The sequence below is a fragment of the Lutjanus erythropterus genome, chromosome 2 (assembly GCF_056507025.1).
Source record: "Lutjanus erythropterus isolate fLutEry1 chromosome 2, fLutEry1.hap2, whole genome shotgun sequence".
In the NCBI taxonomy this organism is placed as follows: domain Eukaryota; kingdom Metazoa; phylum Chordata; class Actinopteri; order Lutjaniformes; family Lutjanidae; genus Lutjanus; species Lutjanus erythropterus.
Genome location: NC_139318.1, coordinates 26,259,689 through 26,283,456, shown reverse-complemented (window position 1 = coordinate 26,283,456; position 23,768 = coordinate 26,259,689). Strand labels below are relative to the sequence as shown.

General features: G+C 38.3%; 1 protein-coding gene across 1 annotated transcript; it reads left to right on the top strand.

Moving 5' to 3' along the window:
* Positions 1-2,581: 2,581 nt before the first annotated feature.
* frs3 (fibroblast growth factor receptor substrate 3) lies at positions 2,582-15,508 on the top strand. The gene is made up of 7 exons (XM_084735043.1): positions 2,582-3,105; positions 7,042-7,167; positions 8,145-8,233; positions 8,414-8,600; positions 11,053-11,214; positions 12,802-12,923; positions 13,228-15,508. The coding sequence occupies exons 3-7, from the start codon at positions 8,168-8,170 to the stop codon at positions 14,548-14,550; spliced, it is 1,860 nt and encodes a 619-aa protein (XP_084591169.1). The 5' UTR covers positions 2,582-3,105; positions 7,042-7,167; positions 8,145-8,167; the 3' UTR covers positions 14,551-15,508.
* The last annotated feature ends 8,260 nt before the right edge of the window (positions 15,509-23,768 follow it).

The following is a 23,768-nucleotide window of genomic DNA, read 5'->3' as shown; positions in this document are numbered from 1 at the left end:
TCATCTGGCATCTAAAACTTGACATTTTTTTTTACAGTACAGTTATTTAGCCAAGAAAATACTTCATAGTTTAGCCGGAGTTCCTACACCTTTCCAAAAGTCAAATTCACACATTTTCCAGGCATTTGCAAGATGCACTTTCAGCACTGTATGTCAACATTATGTTCAAAATGCATTTAGTTCTTCATCACATTAAATCTAATGCAATTGTGCTATAGACAAGCAAAATCAGAGAAGTGTTTAGTTTAGTTTAGTTTAGTTTAATTTAGTTTAGTTTAGTTTAGTAGGATTCCCATTAGCTGCAGCAAATATTTCTGTTATCTTACTGAGATCCAACGTGTATAAAATTATACAATAGATAACACATAGCAACATATACAGTACAACAAAACATAGTAAAAGAACACATACAGCACAGACGGTGCTGTTTAAGGAAAATGCAAAGAGATTCATGTTTTAAAATGTCATCTGTCTGTAAGTAGATATGGCATCCTATACAACCTGGCTAAGCCAATATCTGACTTATGTGTTTTAGGTGGGGGGTTTCTTATTCTTTTGGGGATCTACAGTACAGGGGCATCACACACTGTACAGATTTGAAAGCCCCCTGAGGCAAAGTGTAATTTGTGATATTGGGCTAAATACATAAAATTTGATTTGATTTGATATTTTATTTCTCCTTCTAAAAAGCGAACTATTTGGAACTATTACTATTAGATAGTAATTTAATATGAAAATAATGTAATTACCAATTTAAAGCCATTTCAAGCGCTTTATTAACAAATTATATTTTTAAATCTAAAATAATTCATAGATTATATTCTAATCTAACAATCTATAACTCAAATAAATATATGTAGGCCTTTAAATCTTCCTCCTGCCATTCAAACACGCATCACCAACACATTACCAATTAAAGGAGGAAACCGGCTCCCTCCAAGAGACACAGTATATTTTTTATATTTCTTGGCTGAGAAAAAAATTAAGAAATTCTGCTCTAGGTTGCCTTTCCAGAGTAGAAAATGCAATGCAGTGCCATATGGGATGCCCTAAAAAACTTATTTGGCCTCCACGTGCTTCTAAATAGTTATAAAGTTAATAGTTCCCTGTGTGTTGTTTTTACAGAGATGTAGATGATATACAGTTGCATTATATATATATATATGTGTGTGTGTATATATATATATATATATATATATATATATATATATATATATATATATATATATATATATATATATATAAACCAGGGATTAGATCTGTTTCAACATAAATACATCACAACTTTTACCATGCTGGTGCCCCACATCACACAGCTGGTGCTCCTTTCATTTTATTATTTTTTTTCCACCACTGCCTTTCAGACAGCCTGAGTCTGGTGCATCTATATGTCAATATGTGGAATTTGCTACTGAATTATGAATGTGATTGATTTAAATGTGTTCAGGCACAATTGATTAGCTGTGACCAGCAGCTCTAGCTCCCTCTGTTGGTCTGTCAGTCCACAAAAATTTCTACAACCTTTAGTGGCCACAGTTATTTGCCCTAAGATGCAGAAATTTGGCATGGAGGTCAAAAAGTGTGTGTTAAAGTTTGTGTTTGTGTTCATGTCAGTTGGTTAAAAGGGTGTGTGATAATAGGAGTGGCACAAAAAGGTACATAACTTCCAAATGTATTCACAAACTTGCACACGATTGTGTAGAACGATTGGACATGACTCAAAGAGTCACAAAATTATTGTGTTTTAAGCTGTTTTAAATGTAATGAGTTTTGTGTAGGCCCACTGGCAGTGCAAGCTAGGGTATAAATTCTGTGATATGTGACATTGGTCCTAATAAAACATACATGAAATAATAAGTTAACACACATGAACACATGGAAACCATAAGAACGTGTTTAAACTTTTGAGAAAGTGTGTGCACTCCTGAACACTGTCCTATTTAATGCAAGTAAAGGACAGTGTGCATTTCTCTCTCCTCTTGGCCATGGATTTTCCTTCTACACACCCGTCTACAAGAAACTGTAGGTGTGCATGACCCTTAATTCTATTGTTGAACTTTTCAGCTACAATCACCACTGTATTATGCGTATTTGAAATGCCAGCACCTACTATGAAACTCTGTAATCCAAAACTCCACCAACAATTAAAACAATTTTAAAACCACTGGGTGTGTCAGAGGCTTTCTTTGTTGCACCCATAACCACACCTGACAGTGGAGGTCAGTAAAAAACAGATTTTCAGGAGATACTAACTGACTCTTAAATTGGATTTGTGCTGAAAAGTACTTCCATCACATTCCGCTGAAGAGAGAAAGTAGTGCCTAAATGAAACTGCTCAGAACAATGATTTCTGGAAAGAGACAATGATGGTGAATTTTTCAAACGCATGTTTTTGTCACTTTGAGCACCACAAGCCAAGTGCAGTATAGTCCCATTATATTAAAGAGAAGGCAGACATCTTCATGGCTATGTCCAAAAGCAGAAAAAAAAAACCATGCATATTTGATTTTGGGGGTGAACAGTCCCTTTAAAGTCAAACAGCCAAGAGAAGTAATAATAATCTAAGCACATTTTTGAGTGGAAAAGGATTTAATACTAAAAAAAAATTTAAAAGAAGTCATACACACATTCACATGTTCCTAAAAAGTAGCGAAAGTAAAAATCCGGTAAAATCCGTGCAGTAGATCCACAGATCACAGCAGAGGTGCTCTTTCCTCCCAGTTCGGTGGGTTTTTTCGCCCCTCCTCCGTGTCCGTCAGGCAGGCACACCTTTCCTCTGTGGTCCTCCAGCGTTTCTTACCTTCTTGTCGCTCCTCTCTGCCTCGTTGTCTGGCGGTGAACTCTCACCCCAGCTGCTTGGGAAATGTCATATACAGGCAGAGGCCCGTGCTGCAGTAGGGGGGCGTAATAGGAGGAAAAAAAATAACAACATTTTTTACTGCTTCTCATTACATCTTTTGCTCGCGTCTCTGCCGTGCAAGTGCCACATCCCGCTACCACCAGCAGCAGCAGCAGCCGCCGCCGATAACTAATCGCAGCCTCAATGCTTGTCTCGCATTAGAGCGAATATTAAAAAAAAAAAAAAAAAAAATCCGTGCCAGACATGTGAGTAGCAAACCATCGCTGTCGTTCTCCACTTCTCACCCGTTCACTGCTATTGTATCCTCACACCAATGAGAACAAATGGTCATTGAGCCGTGTGGTTGTGCATTTAGTGTCAGTGTGCTGGTTTTGATGGTAGCATGGCTGAACTGAGCGGAGGTCTCTGCACACTGATGGGGCAGATGAAGCCTCGCTGTCGGCTTGTTTTTGGGGCTCTGCTGCGTCGGCTTTGGCTAATTGAGCAAAAAAAAAAAAAAAAAAAAAAGAGAGGCTGTGTGGATTTTCTTCTGTAAATAGCACAGATGGAGGGGGAAAGCCCATTCAATCTTTGGCTGTGTGACAAGTGTAGCCGAGCTCTTTTAGCCTGACTGGAGGTATAGCTGTGTGGATGTGGTGTGTGTGAGTGTGTTGTGTGTGTGTGAGTGTGAGTCCAGCCTGGCATCTCCAGCAGTCAGATGTGGAGGCCCAGGTTAGAGCACACATAATGCGGCGGTGTTGATGTGAGATCTGTGTGTGTGGAGGCAGTGTGAGGGTGACAGGGAGCAGAAATCACAGCAGGAGCACTGTTACAGATGTGAGCACAAGAAAACAGCAGATATTTTTGTCCTGTTTTGTGCTACATTTAGTCTGGAGCTCCCATCATAGATGTGTAAGGTTGTTTTGGATATTTGTTTGGTGTCTAAGATGCACAGAGGGCCTGTATTGAAATTTAGTTTGTGATTTCCTGTTAACTTTACAGAAAACTGACTACTGTAATAGTGATTGTCATTAAGTTATTTGTAATTATGCATGGGAGATGTTTGGGCTGTGTGTTGGCTAGAAGCTGGCAATATGATACGTATCATGATACAGGAGTTACAATTCAATGATTGGGATATATTTTGATTGTAAGCATGGTGATATTTTGCTATTTTGTAATCTAATTGTAGAAAAGCAGTCATAATTTAAAGAACACACCACCATATGCATAAAATTACTTTACTTTTTTATGCAATCAGAACAATAACAATAGATAACAAAACAGCTGTCTCAAATGAACCACTGCCTTAAATCTTTTCTTGTATCACAGTATGACAGTACATTGTTTTTGACAATCAATACAGTATCTAAAAATATAAAGAAATATTTACAGGCACAGAACAACAGCCACACTTTCAAATAGGACATGCTTTGCTATGTAGTATTGGACTAATGATGAACTTTCCTGGTCATGGGTTGTTTTTTTTTTTTTGTAACTCTTTCTCGACAGTTATATGATGTTTTAGTGCTATTATTATCACTTTGAGAGGAATGAAATGGCTTACTGACTATTTTTAGATGTAATGTAATGCCATTATTGTAATCATTGTTGGTCTTATTGGTGTTGATTTTTATTGTTAATTGGTTATTGTAGTTTTTTGTGTTATTTTAGTCTCCTTTTGCATTGTTTTACATTATACTGTAATGTTTACTTGTGTGGACCCCAGGAAGAGTAGTTGCTACCTTGGTAGTGGCTAATGGAAATCTACATAATTTAATAAATACTTTTTCAATACTATGATATGTGTAAAATAATACAAAATCCGTTAAAGTAGTGCTAGTATATAAGCTATTAAAAAAATGATCCAAGTGGCCATTCAAGACTTCAGTTCAGTCTTAATTGTTTAGCTTGAAATGTAGCTTGCAGCAAAACCAGACAGTGCTCAGTGACTTTTTTTATACCAGCTGGAGATGAAACAGTATGACAATTTAATATTAATATCCTGAATATTGTGACCAAATTCATCACAGTATTGTCAAACTGTGCTGAAAATGCACACTGAAAACATTTGGCCAAGTTTAATTTAGTTAAAAAACTTCTCAAGAACATGATTCGCCATCATGTCCTTTGTGATGTCAGTGTCTTCATTGATGCAAAACAAACCAACGTTGCTAACTTTGGTTAATGCTGTATTTACCATGAGTTTTTCCAAAGTGCATTAATCAAACATGGTAATTACAATAATTTAACGATAACACTCATTGTTCCGATGTGTGTCATGGTTTATCATGAAACAAATTATCCTTTCATCCAAAGTATATTTGTTCAGTGTTTTCTTCCTCTTGTGATTTTAAGATGCACAGCTGTGCACAACTACTAATGTTTAGGTTGTGATTTCCAGCAATACCTTTACAGGAAACTCACTGCACTTTCTAAAAATTAGTATACTAATAATTTGTAGTCTGGGTTTTTTGCCTGGTTTGTTTGTGATTTTGCATAGGAGATGTGTGAACAAATAATCTCAACTCAAAGGTCCACTTACAGGCTTTTCAACTGGGGATGCACAGATTAGTTTTTTTCTTTGTGGAGATACCTCACCTCAGGTTATCTGTCAACACCGCTGCTCACTTTAAAATAGGACTGCACGATGTGTTAAAAAAAAATCATTGCGATAATTTTGAGACATTGCAATTCTGATATGATTAGTGGGTATGAACAATTTTTGCATCACTGTTTTCATTTTTGAAAAAAATTATTAAAGTCATGTCATCATGTCACATTTATTGGAGTCTTTACCTCACCTTTTCTCTGCAGTCAATCCTCCCTCTCTTGACTGTTTTGTCCTGTTACACAAGGAACTGTCTTCCATGTGTTACAGTCGTATCGACTTAAGTTGAAATCAGTCTTGATGTTGGGAAGTCAGTGTGCAATGATGCAAAATAAAAATAATCCTTAATTCCCCTTGAACGCATTCAAACTAAAGTAACAAGCCTATTTTGAAAAAGGTGTAGAAAATACAGATATTGTTAAAATGTAGGGAGTAAAAGTAACAAGTGGTCAGATAAATAAATACTCATGCAAAGAACAAATACCTGAAAACTCTACTTAAATACAGTAATGAAGTATTTGTACTACATTACTTCCCACCTCTGAACTCTGGACACCATTTGGATCATTTTTATTTTTAGCAACATGGAGATTGTTGTAGGACTAAAACAAAGTTTGCAGCTCTCTGTGAAGGAAAGAATAAAGTGATTAGTTTTAGAATAAAATAAGGATGCATGGTCATGTTGGTAGGTCATCAGTATCAGCCAATAACGGCCTTATAATGAAATATTATATTGGCCCAAAATTAAAATTTCTGCTGATAAAATGATGTTTCAGTGCACACATGATGCATGTGGTGTGAAGTTTTTTTGTGTCTGAAACAGAGAGTAAAACTTCTATTTGCAATTACTGCTCAGCTAATTCGCATTCTTTTAACGCCACAAATTTAATGCATCTTAAGAGTAATCATCCCGATCATGAAGACAAACTTTTGAAGAACAAGGAGAAACAGGCACCGCTGGAAAAAAAGCTTTTTGTACATTTTGTATTTCATATCTGCCTCTGCCAGTGGACCATCACGATAAGAGCAGGCATAGTAATATGTTAAATCTACTACAGGAGGAACTTCATGTTCTCTGCAATTAGGTGGAAAAAAAAATATGTGCATATATCGGGCATATCAGGTATCAGCAGAAATCCTAATATCATGCATCCCTATTATAAAACTGACAAAGAAATGTATGTGACTGCTGTTGATAATTTGGCACATGGAATTGGTGCACAGAGGATGAAGATATTTACTCCATCTTTTAGTCACACATAGGATATATGTTGACAGGAATAAGCTCGAAAACAATCAATTATCAATGAAACTGTCACTAAAAACATTTTCAAATGTTTTATAATTATGATTTTAAATATTCTTAATCATAGTTAAGTTGAAGGCTTTTGACAGGGGTTAGCAGAAAGATGACAGGAGAATTAAGGATGAAAGAGGAGGGATGACATGCAACAGGTTCAACTTCTTACATCCCGGGGTCAAATATATTTCCGCTAAAATTGGCTCAATTTATATTTAATATATTTGTATGCAGGTGAGGTTTATGCATTGATAAGTTTTGTGTCTAACTGAATATTGTTCACCGTTACAGGGGGGAGAACATCATGCTTCTCTTGAAGATGTCAGCCCAACAAACCATCTGGCTTGTGACGCCGATGCCCAGTCGAAGATCCTGGGATTGAGACGTGAATCCCTTTACACTGATGGCCTGGACTGAGTAAGACGTTTGTGTGTGTCTGGTCCCTGAAGTGGATGTTCAGTGTTGTTTTGTCTGAGTTTGATACTTGGCATATTAGAGCTGCAACAATTAGACGATTGATCGATTAGCCGATCAAACAGAAGTTGCTAACTATTTTGATAATTGACGAGTCATTTCAGTCATTTTTCAAGCAAAAACGTCAAACATGTACTGGTTACTGCTTGTTAAATGTGAGCTTACCTGCTTGTCTTTGTTATTTATGATAGTAAATGAGGAGGATCTGGTTTTAGACTGTTGGTTGGACAAAAGAAGCAATTCGAAGACACCACTTTTGTCTCTGGGAAATTACGAGCATTTTTTTTTCACAATTTCTTGACATTTTATTGACTAAACCATTGGTTTTCAACCTGGGGTCCGGGCCCCCTGTAGAGTGGTGCTAGAAATCACACGTTGAGAAGAGTTTTTCTGCTCTGAGGTAATCAAAATTAGATTTTAACACTAATTATAATCACAATTCATGCAAAAGTCTTTGTACAAAACTATTTAAAAAAAAACACTTCTTTGTTCTCAATAAAAAATAGTAGGTTACTTGGTAGGCCTCATCTCTGTGACCTCTCAAGCTCTGTAATCATGAATCATTATTATTCTTTTGGTGAGGATGAGTGTGTATAAGCCACTCTGTCGGACTGTTAAAAGGGAAAATGGTAAAGGTTTGAAGAATGAAAACAACTTAATTTATGTTTATTTTGGACAGTAAAGCTTTGGAATGAACCACTTATTCTTTTGGTGTGTGTGTGTGTGTGGGCTGGAGGGGCTCAGCTTTCCTTGGATACAAGTGGGGGGGCTTGAAGGAAAAAAGGCTGGGGACACTGGACTAAACGATTAATCTTGAAAATAGTTTGCAGATTAATTGATAATGAAAATAACTGTCATTTGCCGCCATACTTGCTGATGTTTTCAGTGGCAGTGGGTGACGATGTTCATTCCTCTGACAGGTTTCAGCTGGCCTGCTGAAGCTATGGGGAGCTGTTGGAGCTGTCTGTACAGAGACCCCATCCGAGACAACCATCTCACCAAATTTAAGGTCAGTAATACCAAAATAACTTTCACATTTTTGTCAGTTAACCACCTGTATGACATCACCACTTGTTTGTTATTCCTGTTTGTTTCCATGTACCGTTACGCTGAGCTGTACTCGTGTTTTTAACTATGTACTAAAATAGTCCTCATGTTACATCTCATATATTTCTTCTGCCTGCACCAGGTCACCAATGTGGACGATGAGGGCAACGAGCTGGGCTCTGGGATCATGGAGCTCACCCAGACTGAGCTCATTCTTCACACACGGAAGAGGGATGCCATCCGGTGGCCATATCTCTGCCTGCGTCGCTACGGCTACGACTCCAACCTGTTCTCTTTTGAGAGCGGTCGTCGCTGTCAGACAGGGCAGGGTAAACAACATTTTCTCTTTATGGCTTCGTTTCAGTAACACAGTTGTAAGGTAGTAATATTATTTTTGATATGTGTTATCGTCTATTCATGTTTTCTATTTCTGTTTTGATTATTTAACCTTTTTATGGTTAAATAACTTACTAGGCTTTTTTTCACTGATGACAGTTTGTCACAGTAGGAAAAACCCAGGTAAAAGTAATAAGATTAATGATGGCTGAGTTCCATTTAGCTGCTTCAGTTTCAGGGTGCTGTTAATGTACATGCTGGCTCATTGTCATAACTCACTAGGGCACTTGAATAAAATAAAGCACTTGTTAAAGGCGCAGTAAGTCGTTCTCGAGGAACAGAGTTGATCGTTGAGTCTCACTCCCAGGTTGTCAAACATCGGACCAAACCATTACCCCAAAGACTCAACAGTCATTTATTTTACTGACCCGTGATTGGCCAGAGTCTCCCATCATGAGCTAGATTTTCAAAAGTGTGAAAAGAAAGCCAAGAGAAAGAGTAGAAATCTAGTTTTTTTCTCAGGCTGCTTCAGACTGCACAATATCTGCCAGATAATGGCAATAGTTCTTCTGCGACTTAAAAAAAATCCTAAAAACTGCTGCACCTCCGAGCAGAGCTGCCTTGTTTTATCTGCAGACATTTTGCACGCTGTTTTCTGACATGTCACATGTCACTGTCACTATTTGTGTGTCACTCGTAGCTCGATCCATTATAAAGGGATATGATATGCAGCTTTTGAGTTTTTGGTTGTATTCTTATGTGCTTTCATGGTAGGTTGCATTTAAGTGAGATTATCAAACATTTTATCAAATTACTTTCTTATTGCTATTGATGGCAGGTCTATCGCCGATAGATATCACTATCATTTTATCGCCCAGGCCTACCTCAGCCCTGTTTGGCAAAGTGAAAGACACACTGCACAGTGTCTGGGATGCCTCATAGCCTCCCGACAAAAAGACTACAATATCAGAATTTTTAACCTTCTCTCGACTTTTTTGACCACTTCTACATTGTGTTCTGAAACGTTGACACACAGGAGCACAAAGAGGTCTTTTATGTACAACTGTAACAGTCGAGTCATGCTTGTTTAGAGCTTGTTTGTCAGATGTGTTGTTCTGAATGGCCACGCTTGAAGGCGAGTGAAAAGCCTGCTGACGTAAAGGGGGAGAGACCCGATATAATTTAAATACGGCGCACATTTCCATACAGTCTCTCCTGGAAGACATTCATAGTGTTGCACTTGGTTGTTCACATCGCTGAAAGATATAGTGAAAAATACAAGAAGAGAGCTTGGGAGAGGAGAGAGAAGGGAGAAGGTGCTCAACTGATTTGGGTTTTTCAATGGTTGATAACAAAACAAAGAAAAATCATGTAAAATTTTATTATTCCATGCCCAGTACAATCTAATATGCATGGTTACCTCAGCCAGTGACATGTCGATGTTTTATTAATTAATGAAATAGAAAAAAAATCATTGGGTCATGCTGTAGATTTCAGAACGTGACTGTTATTTAAGGGAGAGCAGGGTACAGCATGTCAGATGCACCATTGCACTGCATTATTCTATACATTATAACAAAATACATATAGTATTACACACCAGCTGTAATGGCCTGAGATTAGAGTTGCTGTCCTTTAGGATGGAGAAAATGGTTAACATGACTGAGGACATTTAGGCAATCATTTTTAGGAGGTTGCGTGAGACTTACAGTACAGGGCTGGACACCTTTTCACCACCAAAACTCACAAGGGGGCTCGCCAACATTGTTCCCGAGCAGCCACACTGACAAGGTTGACTGCAGATGTGTGTCTACAGACACAGTTTGTTTGTCAGCCTCGAGAGAGCAGGCATAGGTCTATCACTACTCCTTTCTCACCTACGCACAGTTGGCCAGTCACTATGAAGTGGGTGTGAACGTCTGATTTTTTTTCACTTCACAAAAAGTTACAGAGGAGGTTTCCAAAGCTATTTAACAGTCCGACAAGCAGTTCTGACAGAGTCTACTCACCCTTTTTAAACATGGGGGAGAGAAAGAGGAATGATGGTTCATTTCAAAGAAAAGGAGCACAATACTAAATTAATCACACCTGGGGGTGCGACATCACCCTGTGCTCATATACAGTATGTACATTGTGCACACCCTCAACAACTTGTTTTTATTGACTAGGAAAGAAAAAGAAACATTTGCATTACTTGTGTTCACGTAGTGTAACACTTAGTGTTACTGGATAAGAGGCATCCCTTGTGTGCTGGTAACCATTATATTTTTTTGCCAGTTTTAATCAATTTACTGAAGCAATAAAAGATAGCAAATATATAGTCACAAGAATCTTTTGTGGGGTACAAAATCTAACTTTGTAAATCTAAAGCCAAATTGTCAGCCATGGAGTACTTTGTCATGTCATTGTGTCCTCACAATGTTGTTATTTTGCTTGTTTGATCAGGAATCTTTGCATTTAAGTGTTCCCGGGCAGAAGAGATCTTCAATCTGCTTCAGGAGCTGATGCAATGTAACAGCATCAATGTGGTGGAAGAGTCAATGATCATGAGTCGCAGTGGTCACACACCAGAGATGGACATGTCTCGCACACCACAGACTCCCAACAGTGAGTCACATCACACACACACACACACACACACACACACACACACACACACACACACACACACACACACACACACACACACAGAGGGAAAGAAGGAGTCCGGCTAATTATACACTTAAGACTAATTGTAGAACTTGGATGCAGGAATACAGCAGTAAAATTAGCAGAATTTGTAAGCTATTAATAGGCAGAGGTTAAATAGTGAGTCACAGGTACAAAGGTATCCAAATAACAGCAAGAGAAGCACAGATGCAGCCTGCAGGCATGAACTTAACTGTCACTATTATTTCACTTCATACAGCCAGTTAGAGCTGGGTGAAAAGTTACTATCATGTCTATAATATCATTATTAAGAGTTTATTGTGACAAAACCCATATATTGAGCTATTGTGGGTTATATATATCATTTGTTTACATGAATAGTAAGTTTAATTGTGGGTTGAGCAAAACACCAGACTCCAGTGTGATTATTTATTTAAATAAAAGCATGAATGTTTGGTTTTATCGTGTAATTTTGAATAGGTAAGTGGCTTTCATAGCTTATTTCTATTGAGATAATGCTGTGGTAATACCTCTACCAATATTACCCCTGAAACATGGCTGGACCAAGTAAATATGATCATGATAAACAAATAACCCTAGAAAAAGTGTTTTTTAGTCAAATAAGAACTCAATAAAAGAGTGAAATCCCCTCCAGATGTTAGAGTCAACAAATGATATATTGCTCTCAATTGAATAGTCAATATTGTACCTTGATGTAACATCCTCATATCATCTGGCTTTTGTATTTTTAAAATGCACTATAAGAATAAAGCAAGTTGGTGTCAGTGTTAGAGCTCGGCTTTGCATGCTTGGCTCATTAGCAGGCAGCACCTTTTTCAGTAGAGCTGGGGCCTCATGTACACGATTGTTCTCAGATTTATATTTGAACTTAGTTTTAACAGCATTTCAGGCGGCGTGCTTATGTTCATTTCATAAAAGATTCTGAGCATGAAAAACTTATACACGTACAATCTATAAATCTCAAATTTACTTGAAATTGGTGGCACCAGACAATCAATGCTTTTCCCTTGTATAATGAAGCACACATGAATGTTTAGTCAGGAATAGCCTTGGACCAAGAGAGAAAAACAAACTTTTTGGAAGACAAGATCACAGCAACAAGTGTTATTTGGTGGACAAAATAGTGGGTTGACAAACAAAGCCAAACACACAGCTGGGGAGTGTGTCGTGACAACGTAAAGCTAATGCAGAGTTCACCAGTGCGGATCCATCTTTTTTTATTTGGCATCGTATTCTTGTTTACAGTACACTGTGCAGTTTACCATTTAACAGACATAAACATAGAAACAGAAACTCGTATTTTAAATGTTTTTGTAAGTACAGGATTGCGTGGCATAGTATGAAATGTTGTTTGCATGATTTTTATTCTCTTCTCAAGCTATGATATTATTCATAACCTAATTTTCTCTGGGTTTGGATGTTTGCTTTGCGTATGTTTAGCTCGCTGAATCAGGGCGCCACTTGATCAGAACTGCCACCTTGCTTTTCTGTGTCTTATTATTGCCACATAAAATGTGTTTGCAGCTCCAGCGTTCCCTGTCCAGGCTTTTCCCAATGGATACCCTGGTTATCCAATCAGAGGTGATTCCTCCCAACCTTCTCTTGCTGATGATCATGGACATAGCCTCATGGGTTTGGAAGACCAGGTAAGACTAACCCTTCTTATTTATATCAGAGTTATTATAGTTTTTTTAATTTATGCATTAAATTTGTTCTTAATTTTTGTTTTCAGTTTAGTTTCATTTCAGTTAGTTTTTAGTATTAGAAATGTTTAGTTTTACTTCAGGCTTAGTTTTGGTATTAGTTATTTTTTATTATAATATGGGGAGTATTTGTCATGGGAAGATTTAAGAAGTTCAGATTAAGTGTTAGTTAGTTGTATTTTTACTTTAGCTTTATTTAACTATTATACAGTTCACAGTTTGACCCACTTTTTATTTCCCCTCACAGACCCACACCTATGTAAATACTGTTAGTATGGAGGGGGACCTCTCTATGCGTCACTGTGTGCACTCTCTGCCAGAGGTGCGGCCCAGCACTTTCCCTGAAACAACACGGGGAGCCATGCCTGTTGGGGGTCAAGGAAATCCGCAGTCCAACCTGCGGTGCTGTCCCCTGGAGGAGCATAACGATCCTCAGGTGTTCCTACAGCCGTCCTCGCAGGAGGTCAAATTCATGCTGGGCCCCACTCCGGCACAGCGCCATCTGCTGGAGAGGGAACGGGAGAGGGACAGAGAGAGGCACGGGCACAATCCTCTCAGTCTTCAGCCAGTAGAGGGTGCTACAGGCTCAGAGACGGAGGGAGACGAGCCCTCCATGCACCTCTGCAACTCTCACTCCTATCACCATTTCCATCACCACTCTCATCGCCACCCGGGCCTCGAGCACCCGGACAGCTGCCAGAGCGGCGAGCTCACCTACGAGAACATCAACGGTCTGAGGAGCGGCCGGAAGCAGCGGCTGAGTCCCAGCAGCGTGTCGCAGTCTGTGGGATCCAGCAGCAGCAGCAGCACCGGGGACAGCCACTCCCACTCCCTCCTGCACTCGCATCCCCACGGCCCATCGTCTCTACCCCCACAGGGCTACCCCTGCGAGAGGGGCTTGGGCGGGGGTCACCGTCGGACAGCTCTGCTCAACTACGAGAACTTGCCCTCCCTGCCGCCAGTGTGGGAGTACAGCGCCCTGCAGCGGGATGACGACCAGGAGGAGGAGGATGATGAGCAGGATGAGGAGGAATATGAGGAAGAGGAGGAAGATTTTGATGAGTACGAGTTCTCAGAAGGCCCTGGGACGCCCAACGGGTACCACCAGGACGGTCGGGGCATCCACAGAGATGCCCTGCAGAACTATGTCAACACAGAGCAGGTACAGCCACCTCGGCTCCGACACGCCTGTCCCCCGCACCCACGGCCATGCCAGCCAGACCGAGGGGGGCGAATATTTAGCTTTGATTTCCGCAGACGATCGAGGTCAGGGGTCGGAGGCTGTGAGCACAGTCACATGCCTCCATCGCGGCAGCTGAACTACATCCAGGTGGACCTAGAGGGAGAACCTCCCTGCCAAGCCCTCAGCGGCGGGGGTGCCCAGAGCCAGCCACAGCACCAGCGCCTACCACCCAAAAAATGTGGCCCGCAGGCACCCCGGCGCAGCGAATGCTACGCCGTCATCGACCTAAAGAAGACCGCTGCCATGTCTAACCTGCAGAAAGCTCTGCCCAGGGATGATGGGACTTCTAGAAAGACTCGCCACAACAGCACAGACCTGCCTCTGTAAATGGTGTTCGAACTGAAGAGGAGCGATGAAGACAGATGAAGGCTTATCCTCATCTTAGCACACTGGACCCTTCACTGTCATCCATCCATTCAACTGTCGGGCTGACTAATACAGTACAGGTACCTAATTAGAAACTTACTGAAACCTATCTGTGCATATAAAAGGAAATGAGAAATCTCTGAGGAGAATTTGCCATTTTATTCTGTGTTATTTATTAGACGTGGTGTGAAGCTCACTGGAGAAATTGGCAGTTTTTACTGCAAATACTGTTTGCAGGATATATGGATATTTATATAAGCATAAAACCATTTATATGTATGGTTTTATGCTTAGCTATGTATGGTTTTATGCTTAGCTATGACCTCAGTGGAAGCAGTGATTGTCATACTGTATTAGCAAATTTTAATTCATGAACCCATCTCCACTCACAAATATTGTTCCTCTCATTCACCTATTCTACATCCATTATGTTTTTTTTTCTTCTTAAAGGGATAGTTTGGATTGTGTGTGCAGACCTTCATTTATTGGAGCTAATACACTGACCATCGATAAGTACCTCATACAACCCCACTTCAAATAATCTGAACTATACCTTTAAATACGTCAAGAGTCAAAACTGTGACTCTCGTTACAGAAAAAGTGGAGCAGTTGTTGGCATGAAGGAAGGTTAATGGTTCCTCCAAGATGCTGGCCAATATTCATACCTCATCACAAGCATCTTAAGTCTAATATTGTGGCTGGTAGAAGAGACCATTATTTGTTATTATTATATGCCTATAGAGCATTTTGCACACAATCCTATGGAATTGTATTTTGTCATATTTTAGGAATGGTGTTGTCCAATCCAAAAAAAAATTAACTGAACGGAAGAGATGGTGATATTTAGAGAATTATATGAAACCGAATGATGGTAAAAGTAGCACATATGGATTAAAACGAGCTTTTGGCTCCCTCCTGTCCACATGCAGCAAAATGAAAAAGTAGCATATCATCTTTGATCACACCTCCTGCATATCATTCCAGATCTGCAGGGGGTCCACGTGGTTTACGCTTGTCACATTGCACTTTTTGACCCTGGGGCCACTGAAGCGCTCTTTGTCTCTATATACTCCCACTCCACTGGAGCCACAGGTTCGACGACCGTGTCCTTTTACCAAAAGCAGGGGGCCAAATATTTCATTCTTGCAGTCAGCATTGTAGATAGGATTTATTTACATGTTTTGATCTAGACATCAACAACCTCAAATAGTGGCATTAAGCTATAACCTCACATAAAATGTGCTGAATCTATAATTTGTTAGTTATCAGGTGTGAATGGTCTGTGTTATAAAGGGTAAATCAAGTATGTCGCAAAAAGTCATGCAGTGAAGATTTTTGTGAGGCTACTTAGATATTTATTTATTTATTTCATTATTTATTCATTCTTTTAAAAAAACAATTGTAATAATTTTTGTTTTCCATGTGATGACCAGCGTTTTTGTAATCCAGTTGGTAATATGGAGACCAAAGTTTCACCTCAAATTATCACTGGAAACCGGTGTATTACTGTTATAACTGTGCTTAATTATATTTTGAAAAAAAAGGAAAGACTGTATTTATATTTTAAGTGCCAAAATCTTAATTGCAAACTGTACGATGAATAAAATCAAACGTGCCAATAGGATTTGTAAAAAAAAAACAATATAGGACAGAAAGGCATCAGGTGATAACGGTCAGGAGGCAAACTTAAAAAAAAAAAAAAAGCAGAGTCCAACTTTTTACGGATAAATAGGAATTAAAATGACAAAAACTGTACATTCCACCTCATTCCACATTGACAGCCATTTCGGAGCGAGATATGAGAATGGTAATCTTGTAGTCTGATAATCACAGTTTGGGGTGGTTTTATGCTGCTACATGTACATACTAACAGTAGCCTGTGTCAGCTACAGGTACGTGTCAAAATGAAAACATATGTGTTTGAATCTATGCGATGTCAGACCTTTTACCATGTTGTTAATTGCTAATAGAAGTAGCATTGTTGTGTTCTTCTGAAATCATTTCTGAGCAGTAGAAAATATAATGTACCATTTCAGAGAATGTTTCATTTGGCCAATATTTCATTTGTTTTCTTGACAAACTGGCTGTCTGGTGAAGAAGGTGAAGAAACAGAAGCACAGGCCCACTGATGCTGTCATCTTTTTGTTGAGCGCTCATATTATCAAGTTGGCGTCTTCAGACGTAGGAAGGCCAAATGTACGAGATTTACACCGCGTGAATGGGCCTTCAAATGCAAATGTGTTATGGCATTTAGCTGAGGTTGATCGTTTTTTGTAACGGATCATTCAAGAGATAAATATAAGAGACAAACACAAATTCTCAACTTGTGATGAGGAGGGTTTTTTGGCTTCCGTGTAACATGAGATACAAATCAAGTTATAGGAAAATGGTGATCTGAGCACCGATCCCAGAGACCAGCCCACAAAACAACATAGACAGAAATATCAAACAACCTAAAGCGATGTCTGCAAACTGCTTGTTTTTTACTGTTCAACAGTCCATATTCAGTTTATAATGATGCAAAAGAAACTTTGGCAGTTTTACTTGATGAGTGAGTAATTAATTAATCATCTAACCAATTGTTAATATTGTTAATGTGAAAAGTGAGATGAGCATTTTTTTTTCTCTCGAGTTTTGCTATATCAATACTTGCGATTTAGTACCTTTTGTCAACTGAAAATTAATGTCCCCAAAGGAAAATTTAATATAGTATAAAGTTTTTAGTTGGTTCATCTCACTTCAATCATTTTTAATGCAGCAAAATGGAATTATCAAGCAGACATACTAAACAGCTCGATCTAGTGGACTGAAAAAGCAACTGATTTTATTACTGTAGGACACAAAAAATAATTTGTATTGTATTACTGCTCATTTGCACTATTTTTTTTTGTATAATAAAAGAAAAATACTCCATCATCTGCGCATCGATACAATATTACTTCACAAAACATTGCAATGCTATGCTGTGTCATTTTTTTTTCTGCCACCCTCACTAGTTTGTGATGAACATTCCCAACACAGAAGCCTTAAATAACCCCAAATCAAAAGTTGACAGTTTGTTTTTTTGTTTGATTGTCATACGTTGGTATGGCATTTTAAAAAATTCTCTCTTCTATGACAAAAATGCCAACTTTTAGCTCACGTTTCTGACTGTATTTGCAAAGATATTGTCATGATACATTGGAAGGATGTTTACATTTTTGCAATAATAGGTGAATTATTGTTTTGTCGATCTAAATCAGACCAATGTGTGAAGTGTGAAATTTAAATAGTAGTCTATAGAGCTGTGGGCTTTATGTATTTAATCGCCTATTCTTTTGTGAATCAGCAGTCTTATTTTTATTTCAGCTACAATGTTTATTTTACAGTCTTCATAGTTCGATTTTAGCTCTGACAGTTCAAAAAAAAAAAAAAAAAAAAGCCTGTTTTCTTGATTGTCAGACAATGTGTTTGCTTGAACTCACATTACCAGTACCATACAGTAGGTGACCATTGCCAGTACTTAAATTAAATTTTATTGTACAAAACTTTTCAAACCAGTGGCGATGTTTCATACAGGAACCAGAAAGTGTTTCATCCAGTTTCTCAGAATATTGTTACATGTGGTTTTATGGTCATATAAAAAAAAAAAATCCATGTTGAAATATGTTAACTATCTTTGTTATAACGCATTAACCTCACCACCACCCATGCTCCTGTGTTTACGGATTAATAATCGAAATAAATAGATACGTTAAATAATTGTTTTAAATTGTTCCGCACAAAAAAATGTCACTCATGTGATGTAATTGCACCTGAGTTCAAAAGAAGTGCAAGTTCCCACCTCATAAGTCATTGTGATTGGCTGATGCTATCTCAAGCATTTCATTTTCATAATGCTCTGTATTTATGCTCAAGGCGTAATTTACACAGGTGTCTGTGAAATCATTAAGCGCTGCTCATTGCTCATTGATTTGCTCTGCTGATATTATCTGCAGGGCAGGGAGCTATAAGTCGAGATAACAACTCCTGTCATTTAGTTCCCCAAATGGAATTTATTGTGTGGGTTGTTTAACAAAAGGGCTTTGCTCTGTGTTTACTGTACAAACATGAACACGTATCTTGAAGTCCATTTTGAATAAATTTCTCACTGTGCCTTTCATATTCAACCTGGAGCAACATTCTTCACTGCGGTTTATGAAGGGGGCCTGTTGTACAGTTAAATCACCGCCCGTTTGAAGTTTGAAGTCTGACGGTGGTGACGTTGAAAGGGTCTTAAATCAAACTGGTTTCACACTTCCTTGTATGTCATACTTGAAAGTTGTGTTTGAAAAAAGTGCCAACTCCTGATTGTTTTACACCATACTGTATTTTAAAATTATGTCCGTTTCAAGGAATGTTTTAATATTTTGGGAAATGCGCATTTTGGCAAAGATTGATGCCACTGTCATGTATCTACGTTAAGGTTGACGAAAGTATTAACTGGCCCATCCTAAGTCCCGCCCCTTCTTGGAACCTCTGATAATTTTCTCCTTTCCTGTTTCCTGTACATAGATATGCTACATATTAGGCTTGTCTGTATTAAAAAGAAAAGCCAGTTTGAAGATGGTTAAAAGAGTGATGCTGTGGGACCTGTAAAAGCCACATAAGTCACACGTCAAGTTAGCTCATGTTAGCAAAATGATAGCTAACAAGCTAGGTAATTACATCAAAGGTTAGGCATCTAGTTACAACATATAGCAAATTTAGGGTTCATGTCTAGAAGGGAACCTTAGACTTTGACCTTGCAAGAGTTATTGTTTTAAGCCAAACCAGGATCTTTCCCTAACCCTAAGCAAACGTTAGCTATCAGGGGCGTATTTATCCCCAACAAAACATGGCAAAATGTTTATTTGAACAGACCTGGTGTTGCGTTAAGCATATTGCACTGCAAGGCCTTTTTAATACGGCAATGTTTAAATACACATTGCTGCTGCCTGCGTAACATCTGTGGCACGCCCACCCAACAAGAGAAAACATCTCAAAGCCTCTTGCACACCGTGTTGAGGAAACTTGCTACAGTTTGCGGATTAAACGGCGCAACGGGGTGCACCATTTTTAGATAAAGTGTACCACAGATGTTTTGTTTTGTTGCTTTTATCAGATGATAACATTAGCTATCAGTATTGAGCAGAATTTTTTAATTCTAGTATTATATCAAAGTTTAAAATTCTGGTATTGTAACAACTCTAATGCTAAATATAAGACTACAGCTAGCAGATGGTTAGTGTAGCCTGACTCAAAATGAGTACACCAACAACTCTAAACCTCACAAATTAACATGTTTTGTCTCCCTGTTTTAAGTCATACAAAATCCTTGGGTAAAAATGACATGTTTGTGATTTTATGGGAGTGTTTGGTGACAGCAGTTGCCAGGCAACCAGCAGAAACTCCAGGAATTCACTGCCTCCGGCCAGTAAATAGTTGGGTACATAAATTATTTTCATTCATTCTCATTTGGATTGAGAGTGGTATCAATCTCTCCATCTAATGTTTGGCAAGAATGTGATAAGGGCGTATTTCCTGTAATGTTAAACTGTTTCTTTCAGATTGTAGGAGTTTTTGAATGAATTACCATTTGTTGAGATTACGTGAGACATAATCTTAATAATGTATTGAGTGGTTTAGGAGATGCAGTGAAAACAGCCAAACTCAGTGTGACTGAAAAGGTGTTGAATCATGACTAGTATGTTCTGTAGCATATAATGTTAATTATGAGTAAAGATTACAATGTGTTTGTCATTTAAATGTCATGTGGCTATGGTGCACTCCATCTGATTTCTCATCAGCTGCCATTTCTTCTCATCTGTGTTCAAGAATGTGAAAATAAAAATCCTTTCAGAGATTTCTGTTTTTTTGTGTACCTTTCCAGTTAAAAGATTACAAGAATACATAGTAAGAACAGACAGAAAGGCCAGCAACAAGGTGTGCACCATAGTGCTACACGTCATCTTCATCATCAGTGGTTTTCATCATCATCTCTTAAGTGATTCTGTACATCATCTTCAAAAAAAAAAATCTCACACAGAACATCATATTGTAAAACCTCAAACTCCTGTGAGATAGATCTGTCAAAATACTGAAAGTATCAGAAAACTGTAATATCTCTTATTATTATTGTGTTATGTTTTGTTTTGTTTTTAATTTAATTATCTGGTTTGTTTTTGTCTGGTACGAGGGTGTAATCACCACCAGAGGGTGATGTACATGTACGGGTCTGAGCTGTACATTTTTGTGACAGATTTGTGTGTTTACATACAGGTTGCATTGGCCTAACTTTGTGACTATTCTATCAATTTATGAATCGACTGAGTGCCAAATATGCTTGAGCATGACAAAATCCGGGACCTACGAGGAACTGCAGGTACTCTCTGACTCATCGAGTGAGACTTGAGTGACTCACTGCTGTTGTAGACTCTCTACTTGTGATATGAATGCACAGCCGAAGGTTTAACCATGCTAAATATTTTTGCTGAAAGAGGGGAAAAAAAAACTTCTTTATGTTTTTTGTCAGTTTGGAAAAATTTCTTCAAATATTTGTTGTATGTTTCTGTGTCCATTCATGGCTTATAAATGAGTATGCAGTGATGGTCTTATCATGCTGCCATTAGAGGTGAATATAAAAAGCTGATTTGCTTCATTTGTTTGGACTGTCAAAAAGAAACATTTGGGTCATTTTCATTCTTAAATCATTCCACACAGAAATGTGTTGTATGTTATCTGACCTCCTCTTCATCCCACCATGTCCCAAAACAAAGTGAGCCTGACATTTGGTGAATTTTACCCTGAATTTTATCAATTATAGAGTGTGGATTTGTCCAAAATGTAAAAGTAAATGTAATTCTAATATTAAAATGAAGCTATGAAAATATCTAATTGCGCACTAAACAGTGTCTATTTTTTTTTTCTTTTAAGTCACAAATCCTTTACCGTCTCAACAAATCAATAAATGTCGTTGAGCAAACAGAGCATTTTCCCTGCAAGATCATGTGCCTCTTCAGTTCATAACATGTAAAATTTTTAACATTACAACATTTACAAGATATTTTTTAAGGTATTTCTATAATATTTTTATAAAAATGTACCAGAACAGGCTGCTCAACAATCAGAACAGTACAAGATCTATTAAAAAAAATATCTTTTTTTAAGAGAGAGAGAAACGAGTCAAGTCAACATGTGAACACCGAACCTGTTTGGGCTGTTGATGATCAAACCTGATCACTCTTGGAGGCAAAATGCTTTGTTTGCTCTGCTCTTTTTATTATTTTCTAAGAAAAACATTGAAGACAGACATGAAACGGACCTCTTAAAATGTGTGTAATACAATACTCAAATCATTCATCCTCCAGCCCAGCAGCTGAGAAAAGCTGCACCGTGTGACAGATGTCTCTACACAGACAAGAGAAATTACATTAACTTTGTGAACACCATTCAGAGTAGTTTGCCTTTTTGTTAAGGACATGTACAACTGTCTGTAGCTCAACAACCTGCCCAGGATATGTTACTTATTATCTAAGTGGACATAATCATGTTTCCCATTTTTGCTTAAACCAGAAATTAAATTGTGATTTTATTCAACAATTGTTTTTTGCAGCTGAATATTAACTTCTTTTGAGCATGTACTTAGTGTCTGCCAGTGTGTAAACAATTTTAATAATTTGATGTACAGAGAGCATGGTCCTTGTTAGCTCTAGAGATTTACAGCAAACTGTAAATATATGCCTTAAATAGTCGCTGTCTTGTCTTGTGTTCGTATGTCTGTCTTGTTTTATGGTTACTGAATAATTGTATCAAAAGAGGAGCCTCACAAATAAAGCAGAGCTTTTATTGTTTCTACTCTACTTGGCGTCACTAATGTTAAGTCTGAAAGGTTTTAATTTAACGACAGCACTCACTAATTCATTTTGTTGTAACTGAACACAGGTAGGCAGACGATGCCTGCACATGGAGTCATGAAAGTCGCTCTCATGTTTGTCATTTGAGTGTAGGATTTCTGTCCGAACACCAAATGTACCTGAAATATGATCATCTGAAATTTCCAGTTTCCGGGTGGAGTTTTCACTACAAACACTGCACTGTGTAACAAACAGAGGCGGAGATGGGTGCGAACACGTGACAGGAAGTTGTGGCCAGGCTGCACATTTAAAGGAAAAGAGATTTGAGAAAGAAAAACATCTAGCTGAAATGTAAATTCTTGCAACGAGTCAAATATAACTATTGATGATCTCCATCTTGCAAGAGTTATTTGTGGGTTAAAATCCCTGCCATGCATTGCTACAAGTATGTGACTATAGAACAAACAATAACCTCAACAAATAATTGTTTTAAGGTAGCTGTGTTATGCATGTTTTTATTATGTAAAGGAAATCGCTCGTATAATCAGCAGCTCCTCTCCTCCAGCAGCTCAGAGCTTTATAACAAGTTGTTTAGATATCCATCCTGAAACTTTCCTGTTTTGGTTCACTCTCATCACGCTCATGGCTTTGTTTTCGACTGCAGCAGAGGCAGCTGTCAGATATTGGCCAACAAAGCTAACTAGAAGAGTGGAAGACTGGCAACCTGAAAAGAAGAGCTAGTTATATGTAAGTAGCGCTGCTAGTATTCTATTAGACATTTGAGTGAAATTGTGATGTAATTAGTGTTTGAATTCTTGAGTTATGGCCAAAAACATGTTTGGGAGGTCACATTGACCTCTAACCTCTGACCACCAAAACCGAAGTAGTTTTTCTTGAGTCCAAGTTGACATTTGTACATTTGTATGCGTGATCCCCTCCACGCCTGTGCCTGGTGGAAATAAAAAAAGAGTGTATTAGACTTGTATTAGACTATTAGACTGAAATGTGACTCCAACTGAATGACAGTTTTCTCTGTAACTGCTGGATGTATAAATAAGCAACTTTAATCGGTGTTGTGCTTACAACTTGTTTCTGTTTCCCCCAAGCGGCAAAAAAGTTATTGTAGGTTTAAAGGACCAGTGAACAGGATTTAGTGACATCTAGCAGTGAGGTTGTAAATTCCAGCCAACTGAATAACACTCGCCTCACACTCCCCTTCCAAGCTTGTATGACAAACGTACTGTGACTGTGAAACTCGTAGCTGTGTAACGAGGCAGGACCTGCATCCTCTGTAGAAATAAATGGCTCTTTCTAAGGTAACAAAAA

Excerpts from the sequence above, each read along its gene's own strand:
- frs3 (XM_084735043.1), top strand. The coding sequence starts at position 8,168 with ATGGGGAGCTGTTGGAGCTGTCTGTACAGAGACCCCATCCGAGACAAC. Across the intron at positions 8,234-8,413 it reads ACCATCTCACCAAATTTAAG|GTCACCAATGTGGACGATGA; the intron begins GTCAGTAATACC and ends TGCCTGCACCAG. Across the intron at positions 11,215-12,801 it reads CACACCACAGACTCCCAACA|CTCCAGCGTTCCCTGTCCAG; the intron begins GTGAGTCACATC and ends ATGTGTTTGCAG.